The sequence below is a fragment of the Giraffa tippelskirchi genome, chromosome 5, assembly GCF_054371585.1.
Source record: "Giraffa tippelskirchi isolate mGirTip1 chromosome 5, T2T-mGirTip1v1.2.pri, whole genome shotgun sequence".
NCBI classification, from domain to species: Eukaryota; Metazoa; Chordata; class Mammalia; order Artiodactyla; family Giraffidae; genus Giraffa; species Giraffa tippelskirchi.
The window spans coordinates 107,805,774-107,819,558 of record NC_137279.1 but is presented as its reverse complement, the minus strand read 5'-3'; the positions used below and the strand labels follow the sequence as shown (position 1 = coordinate 107,819,558).

The following is a 13,785-nucleotide window of genomic DNA, read 5'->3' as shown; positions in this document are numbered from 1 at the left end:
AATTTGCTCCTGAGGGTGCACTGGAGGATTTGATTCTGTGCTAGTGAGGACTGAGTGTGTAGGTGGTGCAGCTGTTTGGATTACAGGGACCCTGGCGATGCCAGGTATGGAGGGGAATCTTGTCACTACAGGCACAGGAGATATGACACTATTAGGGTTTTTCCTAGCCTATGGTATCTCTGCCCCAGTGGAGATCAAGCATGGAGATGGCATAGCTACTTGGATCGCAGGGACACTGGTGGTGCCAGGTGTGCAGGAAAGATGGTGACTATGGGCAGAGGAGATACAGCATTATAGGATTTTTTTCTAGTCTCTGGCTGCTTTGCCTCCAGTAAGGATCAAACTTGGAGGCTGTACAGTTGCTTGGATCGTGGGGACCTTCATGATGCCGTGTGTCTAGGGATGCCAGCGGCCAAGGTGCAGGAGATATAGTACTATTATTAGTAGAATCTTTTTCTAGCCTTTGACAGCTGGACTTTCAAAGGGCCTCCTCCTTGGCTGGTCCTTGTCTATTGTTTGACATATCAGGCACTCAAAGGGCCACCCTCTCTGGGCTCTTTCTCTATTGGTCAGCTGCTGGCACTTGCATGTGGGGAGAGAGGCTCCAGTAATGGCTCCACCCTCTGCCCCTAACTCAGCAGTAGTGCCCTGCTTCCTGGTTTTGCTCCAAAGGCATTCCACACTCTGATCTCCTCCCTCCTGTCCCTTTGGGCCATCTCCCCATAGTCAACAGCAGTCCTCACCCTGGGATTGCTCTCTAATCACTACGTTCCAGCTCCCAGTCACCATACATCCTGGTGGACTTGCATTCCTGTCTGGGCTATGTAAGGCTGCGGCATGGATTGTCTGTGTGGTTCTCACTCCATTCAGACCATCACAGATCAGCTGCTTCACTCTCCAACAGCCTCAATTGCCCCTGTGTGAGGTCCTCACCCCTGCTTCAGCTCCCCTACTCCGTGGGTGCAGGTCCGGTCCTGCTCACTCTTTTCCTCTTTTTTCCTTTTCTTCCTTCATCCGTTGATTTTTGCATGGTTCTGGTGGTCAGGGACTCCTGCCAGTTTCAGCTGGTGCTCTGCAAGGTCTTCTGCATCTGAAGAGGTATTCCTGATGCATCTTTGAAGAGAGATGCATTCTACGTTTGACTACTCCTCTGCCACTTGTCTTTCTGTCTGTATGAATTTTTTTAAATAAAAACTTACAGGGCTCTGTCCATTAAATCCTCTGTCATCATATTTAGTTTTGGAATTTACTTAATGACTTGTTTTCTCTTTTTAAAAAATTTTAACCAAAGAGAAAATCATAATTCTCTTCACAACTGTATTTGAGAAGTTTGATTATTTTGAATGTGTATGTGCTTTGGTTATCATGATTTGTTAATGTTCTTGAAATAGGCAGAAAACCAAAAGCTTTTAGTTGAGAAGAAACAATTTGAGAAGATTGCTGAAGAATTAAAAGGAGCAGAACAAGAACTAACTGGGCTTCTCCAAACCAGAGAGGTTTGTTTAAAAAGACTACATTTTTTTCTTTCAAGTGTTTTGTTAGTAGGGTGTAGATTTACATTGTAGATTATATGGCTGTTAGATTTGCACAAGATTGCTTCACAAAATTCCTCTTGAACATGTGTTTCTGCTGTATTTAGTGTGCTAGCAATGATTTAAAACTGAGAACCTCCATATTATAATGAGGCAGAGAAATGTCAACATTTAAGATACTAATAATATAAGCATGGCTTATAACAATACATTTCTTGATGCCTTGTAAGTATTTATTAACTGATACTTTTAATTTTAGCTTTTATAAGTTCTTAGTTTACAATTAATTGATACTTTTAATGTTAGCATTTATTAAGTTATTAGTTAGTAGTTCTCATGTTATAGTTTTAGAATGTCTTTTATTTTTAAAAAGTGTTTTCAGTCTATTACAGTATTAACATTGTAATTGTCTTTCTAACATAATAAGAGCAGATTACTTTTTCTGATATTGCCTGATTTCATTAATATATTTTTTCTTAATAATATGATATTTTAGTTGAAATTGATTACTTGGTAGTATAAAACAGACAACAGTATTTTATGATATGTAAGTATAATTTTACTGGTTGAGCTTCAGAATATGAAAATGAAGTTTACTTTTAGTATTGCATTTTTTATTGCTCACTGTATTAAAATTATAATGACTATGGCATTAAATCAATTTAAATTTAAAAATTTTGACTTTTTTACAAGTATATAACTTGCTTACATAGAGTGACCATACTTCTTAAGTGAGAAAATTGTAAAAGCATTTGCTGTGATAATACATGTTTATTTTCCAGAAAAAAGTACATGATTTGGAAATACAGTTAACTGCCATTGCAACAAGTGAACAGCATTATTCAAATCAGGTTAAAGAGCTGAAAACTGAGCTTGAAAATGAGAAGTATGTTTTCTATGTATAAAGTAGTTTGTGTGTTCAATTCCTAAACTTTCTGTTGTATTATAAAATATTAACTACTTTTCACTATAGTTAATACTAAATTAGTAAATTATGTATAATGCTTTTTTGAATAGGCTTAAAGTTTTGTTTTATTTCTGATTAAATATAAAAATAATTTATCAATTTCATTGTTAAAGAAACTACATATTATTGACATAAGAAGAGTATATCACAAACTTGAGAACTATATTAGAGGAGTGATATATTTTTTTTGGAGATTATTTAGTTTCTTATAATAATAATCATTTGTAGTTCTAGCTGTAGTTCTTTTTGGTTGTTTTACTAAATTACTTTGTAGGTTTGAATTGATGAAATGACAGAAATATAAATTCATCTCTTATATTGTCCAAGCATAATATTTAGTTGCTTCACCTACTTAGTAAATTTAATTTCTAGAGAAAATAGGAGGAAATAATTGTTGTGTTGTCACTCAGGGAGAACTAAATTCAAGGAGGCAATCTAGTGGAGAGCATAATTTTTGTGTTCTGGTTGCTTTTCAACTCTAGATAAAAGTAAGCAATAAATAATTTACTCAGCATCTTGTCACTTCTCTTTCAGCTCCCATTCCCAGCTTCTGGTACCTTTTCAACAGTACTTTTGTAGGGGCTCTGGGTAAAATTCATCTATTAACCAAAGCCCTTTTTAATGAATTAACTGATTAATATAAATTTGTGTTATCCTTGGTATATTTGCTCTTTTCATTTTTTAATGAAAATACCTTGATGAGTTTCCAGCATCAGTAAGTAGGAGATATAGGTGCTTATGAAATCATTCCATGAGCCACACACTTCCCTTCCCTCATTTAAAATTGATCCTGGCTGCAACTAGTAACATCAGTAATCTCTCTTCTGATGTAGAATATTTGAGACCTTGTAAGAGTAGTTTTAAGTGTTGTGCATATGCATAAATTTTATTTATTTAATGAAAATATAAACATTCGTTTAAATGAGTTTAGTAATATTTAATTAAATCATTAATGTCTCATGTACTACTGAAATCGTCAGAAATTTGAAATAGCTTCTAAGAGACAGCCTGCTAGAAAGAAAATATTATATGTAAAAAATTATATGGTTTTCAAAATTTGTGGAAAGGTGAAGGGGGAAGCATTATGGGAAATATGCTAGGAAATATATGACATCTCAAAAAACTTATTATAGAAAAATTTCAAATATATAAATGTTAAAAGAGGGAATAATGTAATGAACCAGCATATACTTACCGTGCATGCATGCATGTGTGCTTGCTAAGTCACCTCAGTTGTGTCTGACTCTGTGACCGTTTTGGACTGTAGCCCGCCAGGCTCCTCTGTCCATGGGATTCTCCAGGCAACAATACTGGAGTGGGGTGCCATGCCCTCCTTTAAGGGATCTTGATCAAACCCGTGTCTCTTATGTCTTCTACACTGACGGGCGGGTTCTTTACCACTAGCACCATATACCTATCACTCAGCCTCAAAAATTCTTTACTAAAAGCCAATCTTGTTTCATTTGTAGCCCTAGCCCTTCCTGTCTTTCCCCTAAGATTGTTTTGGATAAAATTCTATATTACATAATTTTATATGTAAATATTTTGGTATATATATATATATTTTTAAATAGGCTGAAGAATACTGAACTAACTGCAAGCTGCAACAGGCTTTCACTGGAAAACAAAGAACTAGCACAAGAAACAAGTGATATGGCCCTAGAACTCAAGAAACAACAAGAAGACATTAATGTGAGTTGAAAAAGAAAGTATCAGTGACAGTTTTCTCACTGTAAAATTAGGGGCTTAGAATAGATTACCACTGAAGATTCTTTCAGCTTTAAAAGTCTGATTATCTTAGATTATCTAATTATCTTTTTCTAATAAATACTTTGTTTTAGAAGAAAAATAGGCATATTGATCCTCGATGGTAATAAAAGGCAACAAAAGATGGAGGCTCCCTATTGATAAAGTTATTATAATTTGAAGCATCAATATTTTTATAAAGTATTTTAATAAAGTATTCAAATATTTGTTAGCAAATAATATAAGACACTGTGGAACATATAGTGATAAATAAAATATCATCCTCCCTCTTTAGGAGTTTATGGCTCAATAGAAAAGTGCCTAAAATATCATATGTATTGTTTTGGAGACAAAGTGCTATCAGAGTTCACAGGATCACCTCTGCCTTGGGGAAAGAGAAGCCTTCAGAAGAGTACAGCATTAAGTTTTGCCTTAAAAAAATGAGTAATTATGAGCTCAGTAGGTGCAATGAATGGAAAAGCATTCCTTAAAGCCATAACAATATGTACAGAGGACACAAGTCTCAAAGTATCAGTGGGAAACAGCAACTAAGACTTATTTTTTTTAGCTAGTATTAATATATAGATATTATTAGGGGAATAGAGTAAGACTGGAAAATTTGTGTGGCAGTATACAAATTAAATAGCCCATTCTCTTGTTTTATTTATAACTAAGTGAATTTTAAGACAGATAAAGATCTTAAATGTTAGTTTCAATTTTATTTCTGTTGACACAAAATAATTAATATAAACAACACTGATTATTTCTTTAGAATAGCAAAAGGCAAGAAGAAAGGATGTTGAAACAAATAGAACATCTGGGAAAGACAGAAACACAATTAAGGCAAGACTAATGCATTGGCCTTTTTGACTAGCCAAAAATAGTATTTCTTTTCTATTAATTTGTTGTAGTTAATTTAGATTAATCTTATGTTTAATATAGAATAAAGTAAAAAATTAGACTTAAATTACTGTTTTAGAATCCTACTTAAAAATAAAATTTTAACAATGCCTATTTTATACTTAGTTTGAAATAATGATATTAGATATAGAAATTAATTTTAAAGTATCATAAATTTCCTAATATTAATTTCAGAAAGTACATTAATCATATGTCAGAACATTTAGAAGAGATGTTTTAAAAATCTAATATTATTTTAAGTATTTTCTGTTTTTATTGGTGTTTTCACAGTCATCTACTTTAATACCTGTATGCCAGTCAGTCAAGTGGATATAGCATTATTTTAATTTGGATATTTACATTTTCCAGTTTTTCACTTTCATAAATAATACTGTAGTAAACGTTTTGGCACATACAGATTTTTTCTTAAAGTATAAATTTCAAGTGTGAATTTATTGAGTAATTTATTTCAATTACTTTTGATAGACAAATGGTTTCTAATAGATTCTATCACTTGTAAAGTATGCAATGCAATCAATATTTTATGAAAATGCTGGTTATAAAAACTTCATTACTTTTGGTTATTATCATTATTTATTTGATGATATAATAGATAGAAACAACTTACAGTTCTTAAGATTTATAATTTTCTTGTTTTGGGTTAACTTTGGAATTTTTCATGTGTGCTTGCTAGTTTCTTCATTCTAAATTGCTTTTATCTATTGCCTACTAATATTTTGAGATCTTGATTCTTTTCTTACTGATTTAGTTAAGCTTTTAAAAACACATTAATCCTTTATCTTGTTTTATTTGCAGCACATCTTTTCCCTAACCTGTTGTTTTCCTTTTACTGTGGGTAATTATTTTGTCATACAGAATTAAAAAAAAAATTTTTGTATTAAATCTAAATTACTTTCTTTTTGAAATTTTTTCCCATTGCTTTTATAGATTTATAAATAATTTATAAATTTACATATAATATGTAAATAATTTATAAATTTATATTTATATATAAATATATATTATATAAATAATTTATAAATTTACATATAATATGTAAATAATTTATAAATTTATATTTATATATAAATATATATTATATAAATAATTTATAAATTTGTAAATGAACTTAGAAGTTTATTTTTTCTTGCTTGTAATCAAATATTAATATTTTCTTTAGTTATTTTAAAAATTGATATATTGATATTTAGTTTACCTTTCTCTTTTTCAAATAAATTAATAAAATCACTTAAAATAATAAAATCATTTCAAGTATCAATTTACTTTTAACACTACTGTAGATCTATGACCTGGTTTTTGATATGCAGTAGTTTCATGTTTATTATTTTCTAGATAACCTGTTTTTTTTCACTTTCATTAGCAAATTTAATGATGTGATAATCCTTCCCAAATTTACAAATGTACAATATATTTATAGCATTACCTTCAGAGAGGTTCAGTGCAAAGATATACATATAGTACAAGGTGATGATTATTTGTAAAAATATGAGATGAGTGAAAAAGGCACACAAGGCAATGTTTCTACAAACAGTACCAACTACAGGAGTCCAGGGGAAAAATATATTCTTTTAATAAAGTACTGAATGTTAATTTTTTTCATCTGTTTGTAAAAAAAAAAATATGTGCAAAAGTGTGTTTCTAATTATTCCCTAAATAGCCAGCATAGTTATGCCTCTGAGTCTTCTCTAACAAAATTTGCGGTGTCTTGAATATCTTCTGTAGCCTGTAGTGGCACTGTAGCCTGGAGTTGAGCCTTTTTTCCAAGAAACCTTAGCAGCGTTGACCTTTGGCTCATTCTCCATCTTGGAATAGAATGGATTTTCAAAGTTGACATTTTGATTTGGTTTTCGTTTGAAGATATTCCACTTTGTTGGCTTAGTTTCATTAGGACTTGAGGGAGTTGGCTTTGTGTCTGAACCCTGTTCAGCAGGGTTAATGGAACTTCCATAGTTTTTTTTATGCACTGTTCCAGATTCAGTTACCGGGGCTCTTGTTGGCTGAGCTTCTGTGATAGTAGTGTCCTTAGAGGCATATGTTGGGTTCTCAAATATTATGGGTGGCTTCCTGAAGTCTGTGGCAAAATGTTCCCTCATTGCAAGTGATCTGTCAATAGCAGACTCAGGCCCCAAACCATTTACTCCACTATCCATGTTCACATCATCCCCTGATCTGAAGGTCACCCCATTTCCATTTTCAGAGGATTTAAGACTGCATAAGCTTGACAGCTTGGGCAGAGAAGACAAAAGGGAGCCGGTTTTCTGATAGTGGAAAAATCCTAAAGCAGCTAAAGCAGCAATTATGATGATCAGGATGATTGTCAACAGCACGGACGCCGTTAGTTCCTGGAGGAACACCTTGTGAAAGCCCCATTCCACAATATTCTCTCATGTAGCCACTAGAACACTTGCATTTGGGGAGGTTATTCTCATTAAAATAGCTGCTTCCTCCGATCATACACTTGCATGGAGGGGGCATAGTGACAGCACTTACAATAGACCCTGAAACATCCGCTAAAGGGTCCAAAGCTTCAACAATCCATTGATCAATAAACAGATACACAGATGCAGATCTATAGATGCTTGATAGACAGCTGATAGGAGAACTCATTTTTTAAGACCTTCAAAATTTCCCTTGCTAAAGATTGTAATCTTGCAAATACTTCCCCGGTAGCTCTGGAATAGAGTTTTTATATTTCCAATTTCCTTTTAATCTATTAGTAATTTAGATGATTTCCAAATATTTGGGGGCTCTTGCTTGTACTTATATTCTGATGTATTAAGTTTTGATTTAGGTTTGATTAAAGAATGTGGTCATTAAAACTTAACTGTTGTAAATTATTTGATATTTCCTTAGATCTAGTATGTCTCCCTCATAGGACTGTTTGGGCATTACATGAAGAAATATGAATAAAGCACTGAGCACAGTGCCTGATACCTAACTGTTACTATTTTCAGTATTTGGAAAGTCATCTTTTATTATGTTTCTAAGGATTACTTTTGTCTTTTATACTTACTTTTCTTCTTCTTCAGAAGATTACAGGTTAAATCTTTGATTAAACCACTAAACATTTTGGGGATGAAAAGTGAAGACGTATTTAGAGAAAGGCTACTTTTTATCTAAGAGAATTGAAATTATTTGGATAATATCTTTTTGTACATCTACCTACTCTATGGACTTACAGAACTCTAAGTAAAAATATATTTAGGAAAAGTAAGACTATGCCAATCAAAGATTTAAAACTCAAAGAGTAAGCATCCTAGACTCAGTTTTTATGAGGCCAGTTATTCCACATGATTGATTACTAGTCCATGCATTCACATTTGATCTAATAACATATCAACTATAATAATAAGAGAGTCTACAATTAAAAATAGCTTTAAATATCCTTCTGAGACAAAGCACTGTTGTTTTCATGCACAGCAGATAGATTTTTTAAAAAAAGTTTGAAAGGATTATATATGCATATGGTGTAAAAATCAAAGAGACAAAGGGATATGGGGAAAGAAAACTGTTTTTCTTGCCTTTTGTCTTCCTGCTATCCAGTTTTCCTCTCCAGAGGTATCATGGTTTCATGTGTATGTTTCTGTGAGATACTCTGTACGTACATAAGGATACATGTACATGCAAATATCTCAGTCACACAATTCTTCATTAAAATCACCTCTATATATGTCTCTGATTTATTTGTACAGCATTATGACTATGTCTTAGAATGATGACTAAGAAAACAGGAAAGTGAAATCTTGACTTAAATAAGAAGTTTTTCTATCTAGAAGTTTCTTTTTTATGTAAAAATAACTCTAAAGATCTAAATAATTTCAAAGTAAATGTATAAATTAATTTAAATTTAGGAGTAGAAGTGTACATACCGATGCATGAAAAATGATCAATCAAAATGAAAATATAAACCAATAAAAATTTTTAAACTGATCAGTAGTCAATTTTAGAAGTTCCAGAAAGGGAATAAAATGAAAATATAGATTTTATTGCAATGTCACTCTTGTATTTCCTTTAAGGAATGAACTGGAATCTGTGAGAGAAGAACTAAAACAGAAAGGAGATGAAGTTAAAAGTAAATTGGACAAGAGTGAAGAAAATGTATGTTGTATTTAATAGTGGTTCTATCACAAAATTTCAAATCATAAAAGCAGTAGCTGGTGTCCAAAAACAAGTATACTATTGTATAGATAACTGGAGGGCCAAGGACTGTTGTAGGCTGTTGACCTTAAAAACATGGGCCACGTAGAGTTGTTTTACTTATGTGGTTTTTATCTAGAAGAAATAATGGCATAATTCTAAATTTCTTTAACACTTAGCATTTATAAATGTTGATTTATATTTTAGGCTAAATAAGAGGCTCATGCTTTAGTAATATAAAATATACTGATAAAGTGATTAATAAGTTTGTGTTGTACATTGGTGGAAATGATTTCAAAGAGTTGAGATAGGAAGGCTTTTAGGGAAGACTCTCACAAAAGTAGAATAGTACAAAGTATGTGAAGTGATTATGGTGTATAACATACAGTGGGAGAAAATTGTGCCAAAACAGATTGCAATGATCAAACTAGATTGTGAAGACCTTGACTTTGTTTTCTCATTCATTCTACAAATATTATTAACTACCTACAATGTGCCAGGCAGTGTTTTGGGTGCTGAAGTTTGGTTTTAGTTTGTTTTGGTGGGCAGTAGTGATCCATTTAAGGTTTTTTATTAGACAAGTAACATTTTTAATTTTTAAGAATAGAATAGGGAGAGGTGAAAGGCCCTGGAATCAGTTGGAAGGCTATAAAAATAGTCTTGAAAGCTTTGAAAAAAATGTTAGTGAGGACTCTTGCCTAGTTTAGCTCACTTATACTTGAGCCATTCATTGCAGTTAGGGGATAGAGTAACCTCTCCAAGCCTGAGTTGCATTCCCACCCTTGGAGACAGATCAGTCCCCATCCAACTTTATGAACTGATCAGGGTTACTGTGGAATTTACACTAAAAAGAAGACCAAAACATAGGTCTTCTATATAATTGCTATTCAGACCATAGAAAGGACAACTATCTGAACTTGAGTTAGGACAAGCTTCGTGGAAGAAGCAAAATTCATGTTAAAACCTCCAATTTATTGAATTAGTGGAAGGCAGTGGGGTAGGCATAAGTATATCAGGGAGAAGAGTATTTCAAGTTACACACACACACACAATATATGAAGTATGAGAGAGCCTTGGAAATATGAGAGGGCCTGCTATATTTAAACAACTATACAAAGTTTATTTTGGCCAAAAGATGGTGTTTAAGATAGTGGTGTTAGTGGAGAGAGTATAGAAAGATGAGAGATGGGAAGATAAATGGAAGAATGAGGATGGGGAAAAATGAGGGTAGATCATTTAAGGCCTCACAGTTACATTTAGGAGTTTGAGGTTGTTGAAGAGTTTTGACCTGAGAAGTGTCATAATTATATTTACATGTTGGAGGGCTTTAAGACTGTTGGAATAGTCTAAGGGTAAGATGAACTATATTTTTAAGGACTTGCAATGAACCAGGAACATTCTAGATTCTTTATATTATTTAAGCTGGAAGTCATTTTTGTCCTCATTTTATGAATTAGGAAATTGGGCCTCCAAAAGGTAAAAATGCCAAAAAGCTACATGTCTAAGAAGTGGTAGGTAAAGTTGCCTCTCTAACATTCTTTAGACTATACCACATTTTTTCCCCCCAAAAGCTGTTTTTTTCTTTCAGTTTCATATTTATTAGTTAAATTCAGCCCCCCAAATTAAATTAGTCTCCTAAAGACTTGGTAGGTAATTCACTACTTTAAAATTTGTGTCCAGAGGCTGCTTCAAAACACTTATCTTGTTGGTATAGAGAAAAACATGAATTTGATGGTTAATGTAAAACAAAAATCTTCCACCAAGAACTTAAAATTTATTTTACCAATGTAGACGATATTAATGATGAGTTAAGAAAAAAGTGAAATGCAAGACAAATTGATAGCATTTTTAAGCTTTCCATGGTTGGATTTCAGTTTACCTATTGAAACAGTTTCCTGGAAAGAATCCAGGTTGCAAATATTTCTTGGCTATTTTACCTGACATTGAAATTCGTTACACTCTTCTTTTATCCCAATCCATACTTTATCTGACCTTTTTTTCCATCATTTCTAAAATGGGCATAATAATACCTATTTTTCTACATCATTGGATTGTTACAAAGTTCAGTTTAATAAATGTTTGTGAAAAACATGTTTAAAAGATGGTAAACATCTATATATAATTTAAAAAATTCAGTATAAACTGGGAAAGCTAATAAAAGATTGTAAAGTGATAACGAGGCTAAGATAACAATGAACATTAACATATATGCATGAAAACTATTTTATTTTTTAAATATAAGAATTTTATATATTTTTTTAAAAATGTAGCTGAAATAAACTGGCAGAGCTGATAACTATTTTTTTTAGAAATATAAGACTAAGCTTTATAATTCCATGTCTAAAAGATACTCATAGAAGAAAATAGAATTTCTGTTAACGTTTTTAATCTGATGTTAAATAATATTTTTTTAGGCTCGAAGCATTGAATGTGAAGTTATAAAAAAAGATAAACAAATGAAGATACTAGAAAACAAGGTATTATCAGATGTGAAAAATACTTGGGACTAGAGACTCTGTAACAATATATGTACGGCTAGACTCTTTAGGACCAACCTTACATTGTCCTGTACAAAGAGATCTCAGTTCTATTTTGAAGGCTTTCAAGAATAGTTATAGGATTTTTATTGCAGGTTTGTTTGAAGAGGCTTCGGAATTAGGAGTTTCTGCATAATGCTTCAAAGAGCAAAGCTTCATTAAATTGCTCGTCCACTATCTCTTTCCTTTCTCCAAATTTCATACCCTCAACAGCTGCATTTGCTGTGGCTATCTTTATAGTGGCAAGATGCTTTTAAAATATCATTCTTAGACATCTCTCCCATTTTTTATAGTCAAAGGAGCTGCAGAAAAATTTCCCCTTTCTTTTTGTGAGGTGTTTTTACTCTCTGGGGGCTTCCCTGGTGGCTCAGAGGGTAAAGCATCTGCCTGTGATGTGGGAGACCCGGGTTCGATCCCTGGGTCAGGAAGATCCCTGGAGAAGGAAATGGCAACCCACTCCAGTATTTTTGCCTGGAGAATCCCATGGACTGAGGAGGCTGGTGGGCTACATTCCACAGGGTTGCAAAGAGTCAGACACGACTGAGCGACTATACTTTCTTTACTCTCTGGCTGGCGATACCAGTTCACTTTCCCCTTCTCTGCTTTTCATCACACACTTGTCCTAAACTTGACTTTCTGTGTAGTGAGTTAGTGAGTAGTCCTTTGGAAAGTATAGTTCACTTTCTGAAGTTCTGAGCTCTAATAATTAACACTATTTTTTTCCTAGCTAGAATTCTAGTGAATAAAATTCTTTGATTTTATGTACCTGAATTATTTTACTTTGAACTGTAATAATTTAAAATCTTTACAAGAATTTCTGGGCATTCCATCAAATATATTAATTAGTCTAAGTTTAGATATTTAAATTTAAAAAGATTGAATGCTTAAGTTACTTTAATTTTCATTAGTTTTTCAGAAAGAAAGGAGAGTGAGATGGGGCAGTAAAAATAACAAAGTTGATCTGATGTTATTATATATATATATTTTTTGAACTGTCGTAACTACAGTTATAAAGGGGTTTTTATAATGTATAGTAATGTCAGTTATAATTTTCTAGGGAAAGCTAAGTAGGAGAAAGTTATGATCATCAATATTAACTCTCAAGGGAGTAAATTTTGATGGTCTGAAGAATGGAGAAATATGTAAAATGTGCTTTCTCAGGCAATATTATAATCTGGTTATACTTCAAACTGATGGTTTAAAAATTTGTTCAGCATTCATTTGATAAGGCCAAGAAGTGACTGATTTTCCTGTCTCTATTGAGTTTTAAATTTTAATTACATTTTTATTACTGAAGTTTTAATTAGTTCTTTTAAAAATCTGATAAAATGTCTTTTATGGTCTCCTGTTTCTTTTTCACAGTTTCAGGTCTTTAAAAACAATATTTAAAATATTTTAATATGATATTCTTTGTTTAATAATTTCAATATCTGAAGCCTTTTCAGTTCTGATTTTGCTTTGTTCTTCCTACTGATTTTTACTCTTGGAACCTTATTTCTTTACATTTTTTGATTTCTTGGAGCTATCTGTGGTAATTCTTTAAGGCTTATGTTGAAATTGATATCCTCCCAAAAAGATTGTCTTGAGGGCACTACTAACAGGAGCCCATTTTATTTTATTTTTATTTTTTTAAATAAATTTATTTATTTTAGTTGGGGGCTAATTACTTTACAATATTGTAGTGGGTTTTGCCATACATTGACATGAATCAGCCATGGGTTTACATGTGTTCCCCATCCTGAACCCCCCTCCCACCTCCCTCCCCATCCCATCCCTCTGGGTCATCCCATTGCCCCAGCCCTGAGCATTTATCTCATGCATTGAACCTGGAATGGTGTTCTGTTTCACATATGATAATATACATGTTTCAATGCTATTCTCCCAGAACGTCCCACCCTCACCTTCTCCCTCAGAGTCCATAAGACTGTTCTATGCATCTGTGTCT

At 32.7% G+C, this 13,785-nt stretch overlaps 1 protein-coding gene across 6 annotated transcripts in view; it reads left to right on the top strand.

Moving 5' to 3' along the window:
- The window catches only part of SYCP1 (synaptonemal complex protein 1), a 125,341-nt gene that overhangs the window by 65,289 nt on the left and 46,267 nt on the right, over positions 1 to 13,785 (top strand). For 5 of the 6 annotated variants that reach the window (XM_081493332.1, XM_081493334.1, XM_081493331.1 and 2 more), the window contains 6 exons: positions 1,392 to 1,496; positions 2,315 to 2,418; positions 4,074 to 4,191; positions 5,018 to 5,088; positions 9,183 to 9,264; positions 11,718 to 11,780. In XM_081493332.1, the coding sequence (XP_081349458.1) occupies positions 1,392 to 1,496; positions 2,315 to 2,418; positions 4,074 to 4,191; positions 5,018 to 5,088; positions 9,183 to 9,264; positions 11,718 to 11,780 (543 nt within the window). The remainder of the gene's footprint in view (positions 1 to 1,391; positions 1,497 to 2,314; positions 2,419 to 4,073; positions 4,192 to 5,017; positions 5,089 to 9,182; positions 9,265 to 11,717; positions 11,781 to 13,785) is intronic. The other variant, XM_081493333.1, reaches the window with a different exon arrangement.